The sequence below is a fragment of the Solenopsis invicta genome, chromosome 1, assembly GCF_016802725.1.
Source record: "Solenopsis invicta isolate M01_SB chromosome 1, UNIL_Sinv_3.0, whole genome shotgun sequence".
Classification (NCBI taxonomy): domain Eukaryota; kingdom Metazoa; phylum Arthropoda; class Insecta; order Hymenoptera; family Formicidae; genus Solenopsis; species Solenopsis invicta.
In genome coordinates, this window is record NC_052664.1 from 22,305,205 (window position 1) to 22,320,501 (window position 15,297).

Below are 15,297 nucleotides of genomic sequence, written 5' to 3' on the forward strand. Positions count from 1 at the left end.
GACATTTACGTATCTCCATCTCACGAGCGACGATTGACTAACAATGCAGCGTGACTGACGGGTGGAAAAGCACGGCCCATCGCCACCTTTATTGTCCGGTTATCTTCGCGGTTGTCGTAACACAGGCGTTGCTTACGAGCGAAAGCAAATACCGTTCTCCTTGTAAATTAGGGCGAGTCGTGGTGTACAAATACGGTGATGTATATGTAGAACTACCGTTTGTTTTCGCTGCGATCGCATAGAACGCGCGCCATTCTACATGTGTTTAAAGCTCATTCCTTCGGGCGGCGCAGCAAACCGCGTTGCGTCTCGTTGCTTGCGGAGATAACGACTACTTTGTTACCCGTTCAGTCTTGGGACGAAAGAGAAAAAAATAGGACGGGCCGATTAAATCTTGACCGCAAAGAACGTTACGCCATGCACAGCGTGCAATTTACCAGTCTCGCAGAGTTACTTTTCATTCATGCGTTTTGTTCGTTAGAAACGGCTTGCAGAATATTGTAATAACGTGTCGCATTAAATATTCATTACTACTGTGTGATTTTTCTAGCTAAATTTTTTTATAACTCACTTAATTTCTGAATTTGTATCTCTCACATGTTGTATTATTATGCTGGAGTTGTTTAACATTTAACGATAAAATTTAACGACAACATTTATATCTTAATCATGTCTCGTTCTACTAAATGTTTTTGTAAAATTAATTAATTTTATTCGTTAGAAATATCTTGCACAATTTTAATTTAATAGACACACCTGTTAATTGCTACGGACTTTTCTGACTTAAATTTATTCCGTTTCCTATTTAATTTTTAAATTAATAAGTATAACTTTTATATGTTGCAATATTATTACTACGGAGTATAAAATTCAACGTGTAAATTTTTGTCGTGTCTCATTTCTTAAAATGAAATACGAGAAACAAATCAAAATTAATTAAGGTATTTCATTCGTAAAAAATATTTTACAGAAATATTTTACACATGTTAAATATTAATTACTCTACGAGTTCTTATCTGATCTATGTACATTACATCTGCTGTAATTACTATGTAAATAATAAGTATGATTCTCATATGTTTAGTATTATTACTATCATATAAAATCCAATGATTTAGCATGCAATATTACTCTCTACTTATCTCTTTCATATCTTGCTTCTTTTACAATTAAAATATTCGTACACGATAATTACTTTCAGGCATTGTTTACCGATTATTATCATTATTTCAACGACTCGCGCTATATTATTTCCCCGCTATTTACGAACGGCGTGATTACGTCATCCGCCGGCCCATAAAATTCTAATTGTAATTATGCGCGCCATTTTTCCATACGCATACGTGAATAGTCACATTTGCACTCGCCGGATTTATGCCAGCCATGCATTCCCGAATCCGGCGCGCGCGCGCACTGGCGCGCGATACGTCGTTTTTATTGCCTGCTTGATTAAATCGGTTTACGGATACCGTGCTTAGCGACGATCCACGATTGCGCGATATTTCGAAACGGTACTCATTCCGCCGGTCGCATTTTATGCGCATTGTATCGCGCGTATAAGCGGGGTCGCGGTTGCATGCGGCCGAATCGACGATAATTATTAATGTTATAACGAATCGTCCGCGCCGATATCGCGTGTCATAGATCATACGCACTGTATGTATTCTAAATTCCCCCTTTTCGCCTCGTTCGCGTCGAGCCCGCGTCTCGTTTTCCGACCCTCTCGCAATTTTCGATGACTATTTATCAGCCTCTCGCCTGTCGTCGCCGGTTCCTGACCCGGCAATTCGATCCGGACTAACGGAGCTATAATTGGCTGTCATAAATTAGAAGAAATCGTTAGCCTTACAAAGTTTCTTCCCACTTATTAGGTTTATGTCTGTCATAGAGAAGCGTGAATAAATACATTTTATATAACATTTTAAGAAAGAAAAAGAACTAAAGAATAAAAAAGATCCACATGCCGAAACCTGAAAAGTCACGCGAACGTACAATCGCGCAATGTTAAACAAAAAATTAATTTCGAAATTAGAAACAATGCCATAAATGCGCATTTTTCTGTATAACAATATTCTGTTTATTCCTAACAAAGACGTATGCATTGTAATGCCAGTCGTTATTCAATATTTATTATGGAAATGAAATATTTTTGAACGGCTCTGGCTTTTTATGATTCAATGAGCAGGCCTTGTTAAATTTGCAGTATTTATTAATCAACACTGCAACATATTGCGAGATGAAATATCGCGAATCATAAAACTTGGCGTGTTTTACATTCAGCCTCTCTCTCTTTTTTTCGTTCAGCCCGTGCCCTCGCGCCCCGCGCGCTTTCCATCCTCCGTTCTTCATAACTATTTATCAGCCTCTCATCTGTCGTCGCCGCTGCTTTCTCGACGTGTATAATTCCTCTTCGTTCTGAAATGGTTTTTGGCGCGAGCGGGCGCTGCCATTCGTTCTCCTACTGGCATTACTCCCGCGAAATTATCAGCGTTACATTGCATTCCGACAAAACCTCCCCGGTGGCGCCGCGTAAATCACTGGACGCGCGCTCTCTCTCTTTTTCACGAAGAAATAAAATGGCAGAGATATCTATCTCGCAGGTAGCGATCGTAATCAACGAGTAATGTAATTCGAAGATAGAAGTGACGCTTCGTGTATTTATGTAATTTTGTTTACGATACAATTTTCTTTCGCCCCACGCGAATTTTAAAACGAAGTAAAGAGGGTTCTAAAAAAGTAAAATTAAGAAAATATTGACCAATTCATGCTTTCGTAAAACTCCCGAAATTACTGAGAGAAATATTTGATGAAATAGACCGAACTATCATAGACCGAACATTTAATTAAATAGTGATGAATTTTATAGTTATAATTACTATAGTTATAATTAATATGTAGTTGTTTCGACACACAATCTGTCTTAATCAAACAATCATTTTTATACAACTTATAACCAAATGTTTTTGGTTTGGTCAATGTAACAGAGTTTTTGGTGTTAATGTAATTGCAAAATTCATTTGATTACGATTTAATTAAACGTTTGATTAATATTTCTCTCAGTGATGAGTTAATGGATTCTGACTATTTCTCGCGGAACTAATCGGAGTAAAATATTTGTGTCGCATTATCTCTTCGGCGTTAATATATTGTACACTTCAGACTTCAGATAGATTTGGCCCCCTCTTTCAGTCGTATGTTCTGCAGCTACGGACAAATTTCTACGAGCAAGTCGAAGCGCGCCGCGAACAGCTTTCCTCGCATTCAGTTTTCTTGTTGACCGATCGCACGCCCCACGAGACTGTCGCCAACTTTCGTAATTCATTAAGCGCGTAATGTCGCGCGCGGTCCTACCGAGAGAAAGAGAAAGAGAGAGAGAGAGGTCGGGGAGGGTTTGCGTCGAGTCCGATTCCAGTTAAAATCAAGGCGGTGATAATAAAGCCACTGCGATCCAATTACTTCGAGCGACAATGCCGTTTCGTCGTGTTTAACTTAAATGAGCGGCGCTAAGGCCGCGTGTTAGCGGCGCATTAACATTTTCTCTTTGTTTACAGTAGATTTAAAGGAGAAAGAGAGAGAGAGAGAGAGAGAGAAGAAAGATCTCTTTCATTTTCTCAAGCGCATCATCCGTTTGTGCGATTGTCTTCATTATCTTTCTGTTACACTTGTATTCATTCATGAAAATGTCGAGCGATATTTATATAAATGAACACTATACTTGTGAGATATTGAGCTTATTGAGTTGGCACAAAAAAAATCATATTTTCATTCGTTTTATTTGTTGCGTTGGTTGCATACTGCAATTGTTAATAACGTATGACATTGTGTACAATTTTTTGTTTTTTATATTTCTACGTTGAGAGAAAAATTCAATCTTTAATTTTTTGAGGGGGAAAGAATAAATAATTGTTTTTGGGACTACTCGTTATACTGACATTTAATTATAAGCGGGCTGTTAAATTGAAATAAATATACGTTTACTGTTTCATATCACGTTACTGCCGACAAAGTGCGGCGCAGCAATAACGTTAGTACACACGTGGCTAACAAAGGGGGTGTCATCCCTCAGGGCAATTAGATGTACTCTCTCTCTGGGAAAGAAAAAGATAAACGACGGGTCAACCCGCGCAATCTAATTCCGAAACCCTCCCCCCCATGCAAATCGAGGCGCCCTTAACTGGCTGACGTTTCAACCCTTGACACTCCACCCCTGATGGTGCAATAGGGTCGTACACGTAAACGCCGCAGTACTAGTTCCTTCGACTCTGTACAACGTGACTTAAATTAACCCCAGCTGCTTCGCGCGCCCTTCCCTGTCACGGGGCCCTTCTCTCTGTCTCGCTTCTCTCTGTCTCGCCACTTTCCGCGTCTAAAAGCCAATCTTAACGAAAGGTTCTTCGTCGTAAAACTTACGAAGTGGGAAATAGGCTAGGTCTACAGGGAGTATTTAATTGCTGGTATAAACATTCATTTGCTTGCCTTGAATACTTTGGTTTAAAAAGGTTAAAAAAAAAAAGGAAACCGTAAAGTTTAAGAAAAGAACTTGAGAGATCTTTGTGCCGTAGTGATGTACAATATGTACATTATTAAAAGAACAATTAATGTTGAATTTTGTATTTCTATTGTTCAATCAAAACTTTTCAGAAACTGTCAAAGGCGTATTTAGTATTACGCTTTTATTGAATAAGATCGTAATTTTGGTCACTGAACACAAAATCACATTAATACCTATTTATCATAAAGTAATGTACGTTTAACTAAATTTACAATAATTTCATCAATAATTAACTAACACTATTAATATAATTTTATTATTATATTATATTGACCAGTTAATTGTTATTGTATCGTTATTGGCTTTCTGTATTTACTGGTATGATGTATCGCTGTCTAGGAAGTGACGATATATTTCGCTCAGACACAACTTCTCTCGACTTTTACTACATGTTACATCTCTCCACAAAAATAATACGCTCTTGACACGCGACATAAAGAATACTTTTTTTTTGGAAGCGAATATCCTATTGCGCTCCGCGACATTACTTGGCGCAACCGCTAGCCCAAGATCGTGTTTTTATCTAGCTATCTCCTCCTCGTGTCTCCGCATCGCTGTTCACGACTCGTATAAATCATGATGAATGAGAAAACAAGCAGCGCGCATCGTACTTGAAAACATCCCCCGCGCACATATTCCCATCTTTCCCCCTTCCCCCCTCTCTCTCTCTCTCTATCCCTTTTCTCTTTCTCTCTTTCTTCGTCCCTTTCTCTCTCGACTCTCGGTACTAATTCCAACAAAAGGACCACTGCATTGCACACGGTGGATCCTACCAGGCGTGGAAAATGGAAAACACACCGCGCAAACACGATCCGCCCCCGCCGTCCGAAACACGTTGCCGGGTGGATTTTGCCGATGAAGGGTGGCAGTCGCCCGTGGGGTGAGACATCGGAACGGTCCGTTCCCATTTCGCCTGCGAGCCACTCCAGCCTCCCCGGAGCCGCTCGCTGCTCGTCGCTCGACGAGGGTGGATGATAGTGTGGCGATTCACGGATGAATGTCGCCCGAGTTATAATTGCAACGAGCCGTAATTAGTTTTGGAAATTTAATTATTTCTGGGCCGCGCGCGATAAATGCCGACGGCCAATGTCCCGTACCGTGAAAGCCTGCCGGCGAAGAATTATTTGACGATTTCGCCACCACGTAACGTACGCGTTAATCTCACTTTGCCTGTGACTTCGGGCGTCGGGGATGGTCCTGTAACTGCGAATCGTTAGTTCACGTTTTCGCCGAATGGACACTGCATTTTACTTACACCGTCTAACCATCGGCGAAAGTAATTTTCCCGGGATTTAGTCAAATGCAAATTTATCGTCTCTCACCGTGTACGCGTATCGAGATGCGTGTCTCGAAACGAGTTCTATAATAAAATTACCATTTTTGAAATATTTGGTAAATATAAATATTATATTACAATTTTATTTTATCGAATCGCTTTTATTAGACGCGTATCTGTAATCCACAAATTAATCGAGAGTATCGAATATCAATCGCCGCCAAGTTGATCCTCACAAGATCCTTATTTTTATTTTGTTCTTGTTTAGCGCTAATTTGTACAGTAGTGCTAACTTGCATAACTTGTTTGTTTGCGTAAATGATTGCGAACATAGTTGTCTCGGCATCATAAATCGCCGGAACAAATTCACTGATCGATCTTTAAAATCGCGATTCCGCAACACTGCCGTAGGCCGCTCTCTCTCTCCATTAGCGATATGAATTTTCGCGTTATACACGTGCCATCCGCAACAATGTGTGTGTGTATGTACAAAGTAAAAGTTAATTGAACTCGCGGCACGCAGTCGGACATGTTTACACTGCGATTTATCTCCCCGTCCGCAAAATTTTTACCGTTTCCGTTAGAATAATTGCGGCTGAATAGAGACGCGATTAAGCGATAGTCACGCGATGAGTCACTCGCCGTCGTTATTCATATTTTTACGCGCTAGGACTTCTTAATTGCACGTTTGTCTCGAGGTGCGAACGAAGTGTGTAACTCACGGCACATGCAACGAAGTGAATGCTATAGGAACTTGGTCTACTAAATCTTGCATGTATTATGCCTTCGAGCCGCGAGTACGTACTATTACGTTGCAATATATGCGCATTGCATTGCGAAATAGAAAGTGCCAATAAATCTCTCGCTATTAGTTGGAGTTTTATTGCAGTAGCGTTTAATATCGCTTGTTCCTTCTTATTGATCGCGAGCGTCGACGCGTTTGTAGCAGCCAGACAGTTATGATTATACAAATCGTGAAATTAAATTTATGCACGCCGAGAATTCGTGAAAAAAAGCGCGATCGCGTAATTAATGATAAGTGCTTATTTTGCAAGCGCATGGAACCAACGCAATAAAAACATTCGCGCGTTGTTTCTCATGGGTATTTTATTATGACCAATTTTATCGCAAATATCGTATGTTTCATGAAATTCCTCCTATTTGTATAATTAAATTTTGATAGATTAAACATTTCGTTTCGATCATTAACGAACGCGACAATGTAATGATCAACGATCGACGTTGCCTTTGTTTTATAATCATTACAATATACATTTTGCCTCGTTGTGCGGATGACATACATTCGGTTGTACATTTGTCTGCGCTTATTAAAAATGAAGTGCCTATTTGCAAAGGAATGTTTGACAAGTTCTGAGCGCGATTGCCAGCAATGGTGCATTCATTATTGCCGTCGTTATGCATGGCTGTCGATTACGTTTTTAAAAATTAATACCCGCATTCTCTCACTATGTACGGCTCGCATTCTGCGCTCATTGTTCTGTATTCTAAGGGCCATGCGACGCTGTTAAAAATTTTTCAATTGCGCGAGCCGCACAAATATTGAAACGATATTTCATTCCTCTTGCCAACGAATCTTTCCATCGCTATCATGCTTTTGTAATTTAGCATACTTCCCAATTAAAAAAAAAAAAAAAACATTAAAAATCAACAGACTATTTAAAGTTCTGGAGCAAGTTAAAAAAGAAAGAATGGAAAATTTTGTTATTTATTAAGAAGAATGATTATTAATCTTTATTTTTTAACGACACCAAAAAGTAAAATTAATAACTAATTTTTTTATATATGAATAATATTTGTATGTATAACTTTTTATTCCTTTTTATTATTTTTATTTAATATTTATTTTTTAACAATTTTGATTAAAAAATTTAAATGTCGCGCATTCACATCTGTACGTATCCACGAAGCATACGTCAATGATAAAATAATTGTCGCTGTAAGTTTAGTTTATATTTTTATCGCTTATATTTTTTTATTTTCACAAAATGCATTGAATAGCGCTTGTCAGAAAATGAAATACGGCACGGTTTTAATACAGCGAAGATTGTCATTCCGTGTAATTTTCATCTTCATTAGGAACAGACGCGCAGATTCTAAGGATGAATGCGGGTGATTCTCAAAAATTTATAAGACACCACCAGTCGCACCCTCTCGGCGACTTTTCAAGCAGATCCTCACAAAAGCTGTCTCCCTCCTGAAGTTTTGTCCGGTCCTTTGCTTGCGTGTCGCACCCTCGAAACTCACCCTTCCCCAGTTACCTACGGTTTATGAATCTTTTAAGAACGCATCGAGGTACTGAAAACTAGCGGCGTCTTTGTTCGACGAACTCGTTTACCCGTTACGAAATGTGGAATGTGATAAGAATTGTAATAAATTATTAAAGAAGAATTACACGCGCAAACATATACAGAATAATTGACTTTACGAGGGTGAAATTTTGCATGTACTACTATGAACAAAATAACTGACTTTCAAAGAAACAATCGATACTATTTAACATAATTTCTATTTTTAAATCAATATTTAATATAGAGGCTTGTCGACCGATAATGTTAGTGCTTATATTTATTCGTGTGATTTTATATACTTCTTCAAATTCAATAAACTGCGCGCCGAATTACTTTTTCGATCGTAGCACAGCTCTAAATTGAACGTGAATTAGTAATATCACGTTTTTATTAAATTGAAATTAATTTAATAATACTTGATGCTAACTAGCTTCTATCGATATTTAATAATTAAAATTAATTACCAATTAAAATTAATTACCTAGAGGCAAAATGTTCAACGTCTCACAAACAATCAATATTCTTACGTAAGAAAGTAAAGTAATTCTTCTAAACCTCTTTAAATATTCATAAAGCTAACGAGACTGTCTCGTTATGTTTCAGCGATCATGGCGCACTTCTTCTTCCTGGCTGCTTTCTTCTGGCTGAACACGATGTGCTTCAACATCTGGTGGACGTTCAGGTGAGTCGCGATTTACTTCCCGTCATTGCTCTGTTTTCATGAGATTGCTCTGTGCTCATGAGACAAATGTGCTTTCAAGCGTAAATTAAAATGCATACTTAGGATGCACTTACGTACAGCCCGTTATTTACGTAACGAGTATTACAAAGCAGAGTCGTAAGATTGTCAGGCAGACAAGCTAGTCTCCGACTACGTATCACAAATATTTGAAGCTTTGAAACTGAGTGATGCTCGATACTTTGGAAAGTCGTGAAATTGCGCCACTGTCTTCGGAAAATAATCGGAATTTGCGGAACGTCGGTTATACCTCGCGACGTTATCGATAAAAATGTTTGAAAAACAAAGGGGGAAAAAAATACTTTGAAGCGGGCATTCCAATCACCGTGCTGTTGCATAATAGAACGCTCGTGCAGGTCACTGACGCGTGTATCGTTAAATAAAACGAGACGGTTAAACGTTGCAGAAACAATAGCCAATTCCTACGTACGATTTGAAAAAAATTCCGAATTATCAAGAGATTGAAACGAAAGTCTAGGAGGAGCGAGATGTACGACATATATTTATCTCGTAAACGAGTAGAATTCGGATTTATCGATTCGCACCGATTTAGCTAGCGCCGCTTTTATTCCTAGAATAACAAAATGCCTAATTATGCCGATGAATATCGATGCACGATAATGGCGGAATAAATTCTAATTAACGTGTCGCCTCATTACAGTCCGAAATAATTATACAATGTGGATAAATCGTCCATACGCAAGCAAACGATTATAATAATTGAACTAAATTTCAGGGAAATTCTGTACGTTTCTTGCCTACGGCTCGTTGTAGCTAATTAAAGTCCATTCATCCATATGTAATTATAAAAAGTACTCGCGCGAGAGAATGTACAAATCACAAATGCAATTGTGTCCTCGTTCATCCTCGTTCGCATAATCGCTCGAATTAAAGCAGACTACACAAAATCGTTCTCATGGTTCGCGTAATGAAATTTCTCGACCGATATATCTCCACGGAATATTTTTAGGCAAAGATATATTAACTTCCGTAGCCCGTTAACTGTCAAATTTTGATTTTTTATTTTTAATTAATTGTATAAAAAGTGATTAATGATCGATTGTTGATATGAACAATGAAAAAATAATGAGATCCACAAATGACCTGAGCAATTAGTGAAATTTTTCTGAAAACTGCTAAAAAGTAATAAGTTCTTATTTTATTCAATAAATTATAAATGTAAGAAATAAATAGCATCTTAAGAATTAGAAACCGTGGGATTTAACGCAAAAGTGAAAAATTCTTTACTCGTCATTCTATAAATATTTCATATAATTCTATGTATATTTCATATTTCAATATCTTATGCAGCTGTTTAATAATTTATATTCAAAATATTAAATGTTTGAATATGCTCCAAATGAGCTTTAAGTGAGTCTCAAATAAGTGTATTAAAATGTAATTATGTGTCATGATCTATAACCGAAAGCTGCATAAGTGCTCTGATCATTAGCAGATAGATTACTGTCGCGATGAAAGCTTTGCTCGTTGGGGAACCGAATGCGCCGAGAGATTGGATCAGGATCACTCGGTCGACTGGTTAATGCGATGCAACACGGTCACCATAACGGGTCTCTTCCTCGTCTCGCTCCCGGTACTCGTGGGGTCTACTCTCTTTTCTGTTTTGTTCCTTTTTCGTCTGTCTTCTTTTTCTCCCACCGTTCCGTTTCTCGTCGTGTTTCTTTGCGGGTTATTTTCATCGAATCTTCTTCATCGAGAATTTATCCACTGTCTGCATCTCGCTACGCGTAATTATTTACGCTTGCAGCTCGACGTGCCGATTTATGACACCCGGTGTGAGATAAATTGATAATAACTTCGATTACGCAGACTCATGAGCGATGTGCAAATTAAAAAAAAAATTTAATATGTGGTCGCGATTTTTAATTAATTCTTGCGATTAAAATCAAGTTATGAACGAAACTGTCCCACATTAACAATTTCATTTGTTTTAATTCAGTAATATTTTTTATATGTTCATTAAAAGGAGAATTTATTTTTATAATCTTGTTTTGATCAAATATAGAAAATTTGAAAGTAAAAAAGATTAAATACCAAAAATTATAATTTTCAACTTCATACAATCAGATATTAAGTTGTATATCCACAACCAAGTTAATGAACTAAATTTTAATAGAATACGTAATAACCTTCGGTTTATTAAAACTTTTAGTTTTAATTTTTTTATATATTACACAAAAGCTTATCGTGTATATTGTTTCTACATTATTTTTTTCAAGTTCACCTAAACTCGTCTGTTCGTAAAAATATTTTTTGTCGCTATAATTAAGCCAGCTTTGCATAAAATATTCATAACGAGGCATTCTCTCATTCTCTCTTAATGATACTGTGGGTTGACTTCTGCACATGGTGTTGTAAACCGACGCACACCTTGAAATTCCGACTCTAATTGCGGAAGTAATAAAAAATGCGCGTTAAACGCATTCTTTCTTAAAAATTGTCTCCATAACATCATGTTTTTAATTCGTGCCATCTTAATGTGCCTCATAACCACTTCAACTCGCGTCATCTCTAATGAAGTTCGCGCAACAATGATACACCGATAAACCCTAACTGGCGGGCACGTAACCAACAGTATCCTTGACTTTTCGCGAGTCGCAGCGTGGGTGGTAAACTAAAAATATTTTAACGCGGTAAGCCGTGGTAACCATTTGTATAAACGTCCCTGACTTTTCATGACCAATGCGGTTCGATGAACTTGCACTCTCGCGTCGTTCACACTTTTATCTTCATTTTCACATCTCTCTCTCTCTCTCTCTCTCTCTCTCTCTCTCTCTCTCTCTGGTGCGCGCGCGCGTACAAACATGCACGCGAACGCACACACGTCAAAACTGTCGGCGACACGTGCGCGTGTATCCACTTGTTGAAGTGTCAGCGGCACGTTGCGCGTTCACGGTGGCTGCCTCGTGTGCCCCGTGATTTTCGAGCTGGAAAATTATCCTGATGTCATTTGCGGCTGCATGCGCGCGCGTGTTTCTGCACGGTCGTTGCACTGACCACCACTGTTGCATTGCAGATGATCTCCTTTTTTTTCCTTACGGTCTGTCGACTCGCTACTGTCGGCGATGCTCTCCTATCACTTCGCTCATCACCGGATTAACGCGTTGTGTCGTACGAGATATGTTACTGCTCAACAAAGCGAATGCTGCTGACCCTCGAAAATTTCAGACGCGAAAAAATTTGCGAACGTATGAACAAGTCGAGATGAAAATAATAATACACGTTTTCATTCGTGCAAAATAATTCAAAAATTCAAAGATTGTTTCTCATTTAAAAAAAAAAGAGATAATCAATGGAATACCGATCACATGGAAAATGGGATAAACCAAAATTTCAGAAATATCTTTGAAACATATATTTTTGAAAGAATATTTTTTTCGAGAAATTTTATCCGTATAACTATGTAAAAAAGTTCCCCCTTTTCATCACAGCCGAATAGAGCAATTGTTCGAGAACAATTAGCAACACGTCTATAAATAGCTTAATTGTATCGAATGGGAGCGTTCCGTAGAAATCCCTCCCTAATGAGCACACCCTATTGCTTTGGCTGGAACATCCAAACGATGCTCGCTTACAAGTTCCCCGGGTACATGCCGTTGGAGACAACGTCGAGTGCGGTAAATTGAATCGAACCAACCGATTCTGATCCGTGTAATTTTCTTGCGTTGGGTTTCCGAGGCAGGAGCAACCTGGAGGGCATTCGACGCCACCTCCCGTTGCGCCAATTAGTAGTGCTTGCGACATTACACCAGCAATGGGAACCCGATGCCACCGTTACGTTTAATTGCACGCGAAGGCCGCGTCATGCGTTTTCCCGTGCTTAGGTTTTCCGCCTTCTCTCTCTCTCTCTCTCTCTCTCTCTCTCTCTCTCTCTCTCTTCCTCCCTTTCTTTCGCTATCTCTTTCTCGCGATCTCGGTACCCTACGCGTTCTCGCGCCACTATTTTCTGAGAAATTGTTCAATTACCTAACATCCAAGCAGCTTCCCACGGTCACTGCAACCGTTGTGCTGCCGCCGTCGTCGTCGATGCGCGCACACTCGTCGTGCTGCCGCGTGACCTCGGCGCGCATTTAGCATTTCTTCTCTAATAGCATTTCTTCTCTAAACGAATTTGCATTCCAGTCGCTGCCAGCATCTGCCTGTGCCGAACCGGGGCGCACGGATTTTTCACCAAGTTAAAGCCGCGCTCGACAGGCCTCTGTCATTTGTTCCCTGGTAAAAATGCTTCGCACGCTTACGTAATCCGCGAGGTAAATACGGTATACGCGCAGCGCACGCAATATACTCTTTGCAACAATGTCAATCGTCGGAATGTACGATTAAAGTCGAGAATTCTTGCGGTCTGAAGAAAGAGAGAGAGGAGAGTAAAGAAAATCTTACGATTTATGGGAGAGAATGGGAAATCATTTTCAGAGAAATGATTCTCGCTAATCGAGAATCAATGTACCAACTATCAAAATTGTCGTTTTAGCGCTTTAATGGTAATCTGTCGGAAGAGCGAACTCGCCTTTAATTCGAGCAGCACAATCAGTCATTGTCAGCGGGGAAACTAATCTCAAAGCTTTCCTGCAAAACAATAGTCGAGCCATGCAGCCGCGGTGAAAAAGCAAAAACAGAGCCGGCGTGTATCGTCCCGCGTGAAGCGACCGAGTGTTTGTCGTGCGTGCGTGTATTAGAGGACAGTTCGTTAAGGTCTCTTCTGTTCTCCCGAAGGACCAGCTCATTAACTTCACTTATCTCGCTCTCGATAACTGGCCGCCTCGATTTCTTTAGCCGCATGCGACCGAGCCGAGTGCGCGCGTGACGCGAATGATTAGAATGATCTTGACGACGACGTTATTACTAATAGTGAACATTTCTTGATAAAAATTTTACCGAGACGAGAATAAATGTACGCGCGCGTATAACACTTTAATTAATTGTACCAAAGAGCCTCGATCTATTTAATCCACATACATACATTGTTTTTTTTTTTTTAAACACTTCATTTCTCTTAAGTCATAATATAATTTGTTAATATCTCATTTATCATCTTATCAACTGCGAAACGCTAGAATTAAGAAGGGTTTATCTACTAAGAAGGGACGATTTAATATACCGTGATTAAGCATACCGGACCTACAGCGACCGTGTCATAATGATAATCGATTAATCACCCTTCTCTGCTCCCGAGAGCAATTCGTTATCTTCCTTCGCTCGTTTCTCCGGAGTCACCAAATTTTTTTCCTCGGCTCTCTTACCAATTTGCTTCCGAATTCCACATCGACCAACCCTCGGAGCTCGACAAATTTCCACACCATCGAATATTCTTGGAATCCTCGTAACGCGATTTACCTCCCTTTTGCCGCCCTTTGTTTTTCTCGATCTCTTTTATCGTCCGTAAAGAATGCATTCGGGTCTCGCGGTCGGTTAGCTATAAATAGATCGATTCTCGTCCATTGACGGCCTGTTCGAACGTCCAAGTCGTTGCCAAGAGGAACGTGACCCAATATCCGAAACTGGGCCTCCATGAGTGAGTACTCGTCAAATTTCGCAAGACACAATGGCCTTCTTGTAACTGCAATATATCCAATTGGTTCACTCCGAGAAGCTCCCTCTTTTCGATCAGCAGTCGATCGTATTCCCGCGAAATTATATCTCGTGTAACTCGATCTTGTCGCGAATCATTGCACAAATAATTTCCCTCGAGAGCTATTTACAGAAAAATCTGCGAGAAATTTCTCCTAGTGCTTCCAAATGCTATCACTGTATGCAAAGTTGTCTATATGTACTCTTATTAAAAAATTGAAAAAATCTCTATTTTTTTTATTTTTTATTCTATTGCAATTAACGATCGATTTATTATGGTTCATAACAATTGCTTCTTAAAAATAATTATGATTTATTGTTGGAAATATTTTTTTACTTTAGTTCCCTTTTTAAGTCGAGATTCAATCATAGTTTGTGCCAAAAAATACATGTAAAAAAATGATTTTTTCAATTTTTCTATAACAGGGATAAATATTCATATTTTAAAAGTTTTGTTTGGCAAAATTTATTTTTTATGTCTTTTTCGAAAATACAACAAAGGATTAACAAAATCCATCCTAATGCATATGTATCTTTGTTCAATAATTCTTATTCTAAAATAATTTTTGAGTTCTAATTAATTAAAAGAGAAGTAATTTTAATGAAATAATGTATAAGTATATAAAAAACTTTGTTTTCTGAATGAACATTTATACAAAAAGATGTAAAGCATTGATAGAAAAGAAATTATTTTATTATTTAGCAAGCAATGTTAAATCTCTTCTGTCTCATTCCCGTTTATTACCTAATATTCGAAATATCGAAGTATCGTCGGCATGTACTCGAACGATCGTCATCATCGGCGGACGCCAAGTGCTATAAGCCCGGTATT

The 15,297-nt window shown here is 38.8% G+C and overlaps 1 protein-coding gene across 1 annotated transcript in view; it reads left to right on the forward strand.

Moving 5' to 3' along the window:
* Nucleotides 1-15,297, forward strand: part of LOC105203758 (probable G-protein coupled receptor Mth-like 1) — a 153,650-nt gene that overhangs the window by 49,246 nt on the left and 89,107 nt on the right. The window contains exon 4 of the mRNA XM_026131404.2: nucleotides 8,741-8,819. Coding sequence (XP_025987189.1) covers nucleotides 8,741-8,819 — 79 coding nt within the window. The remainder of the gene's footprint in view (nucleotides 1-8,740; nucleotides 8,820-15,297) is intronic.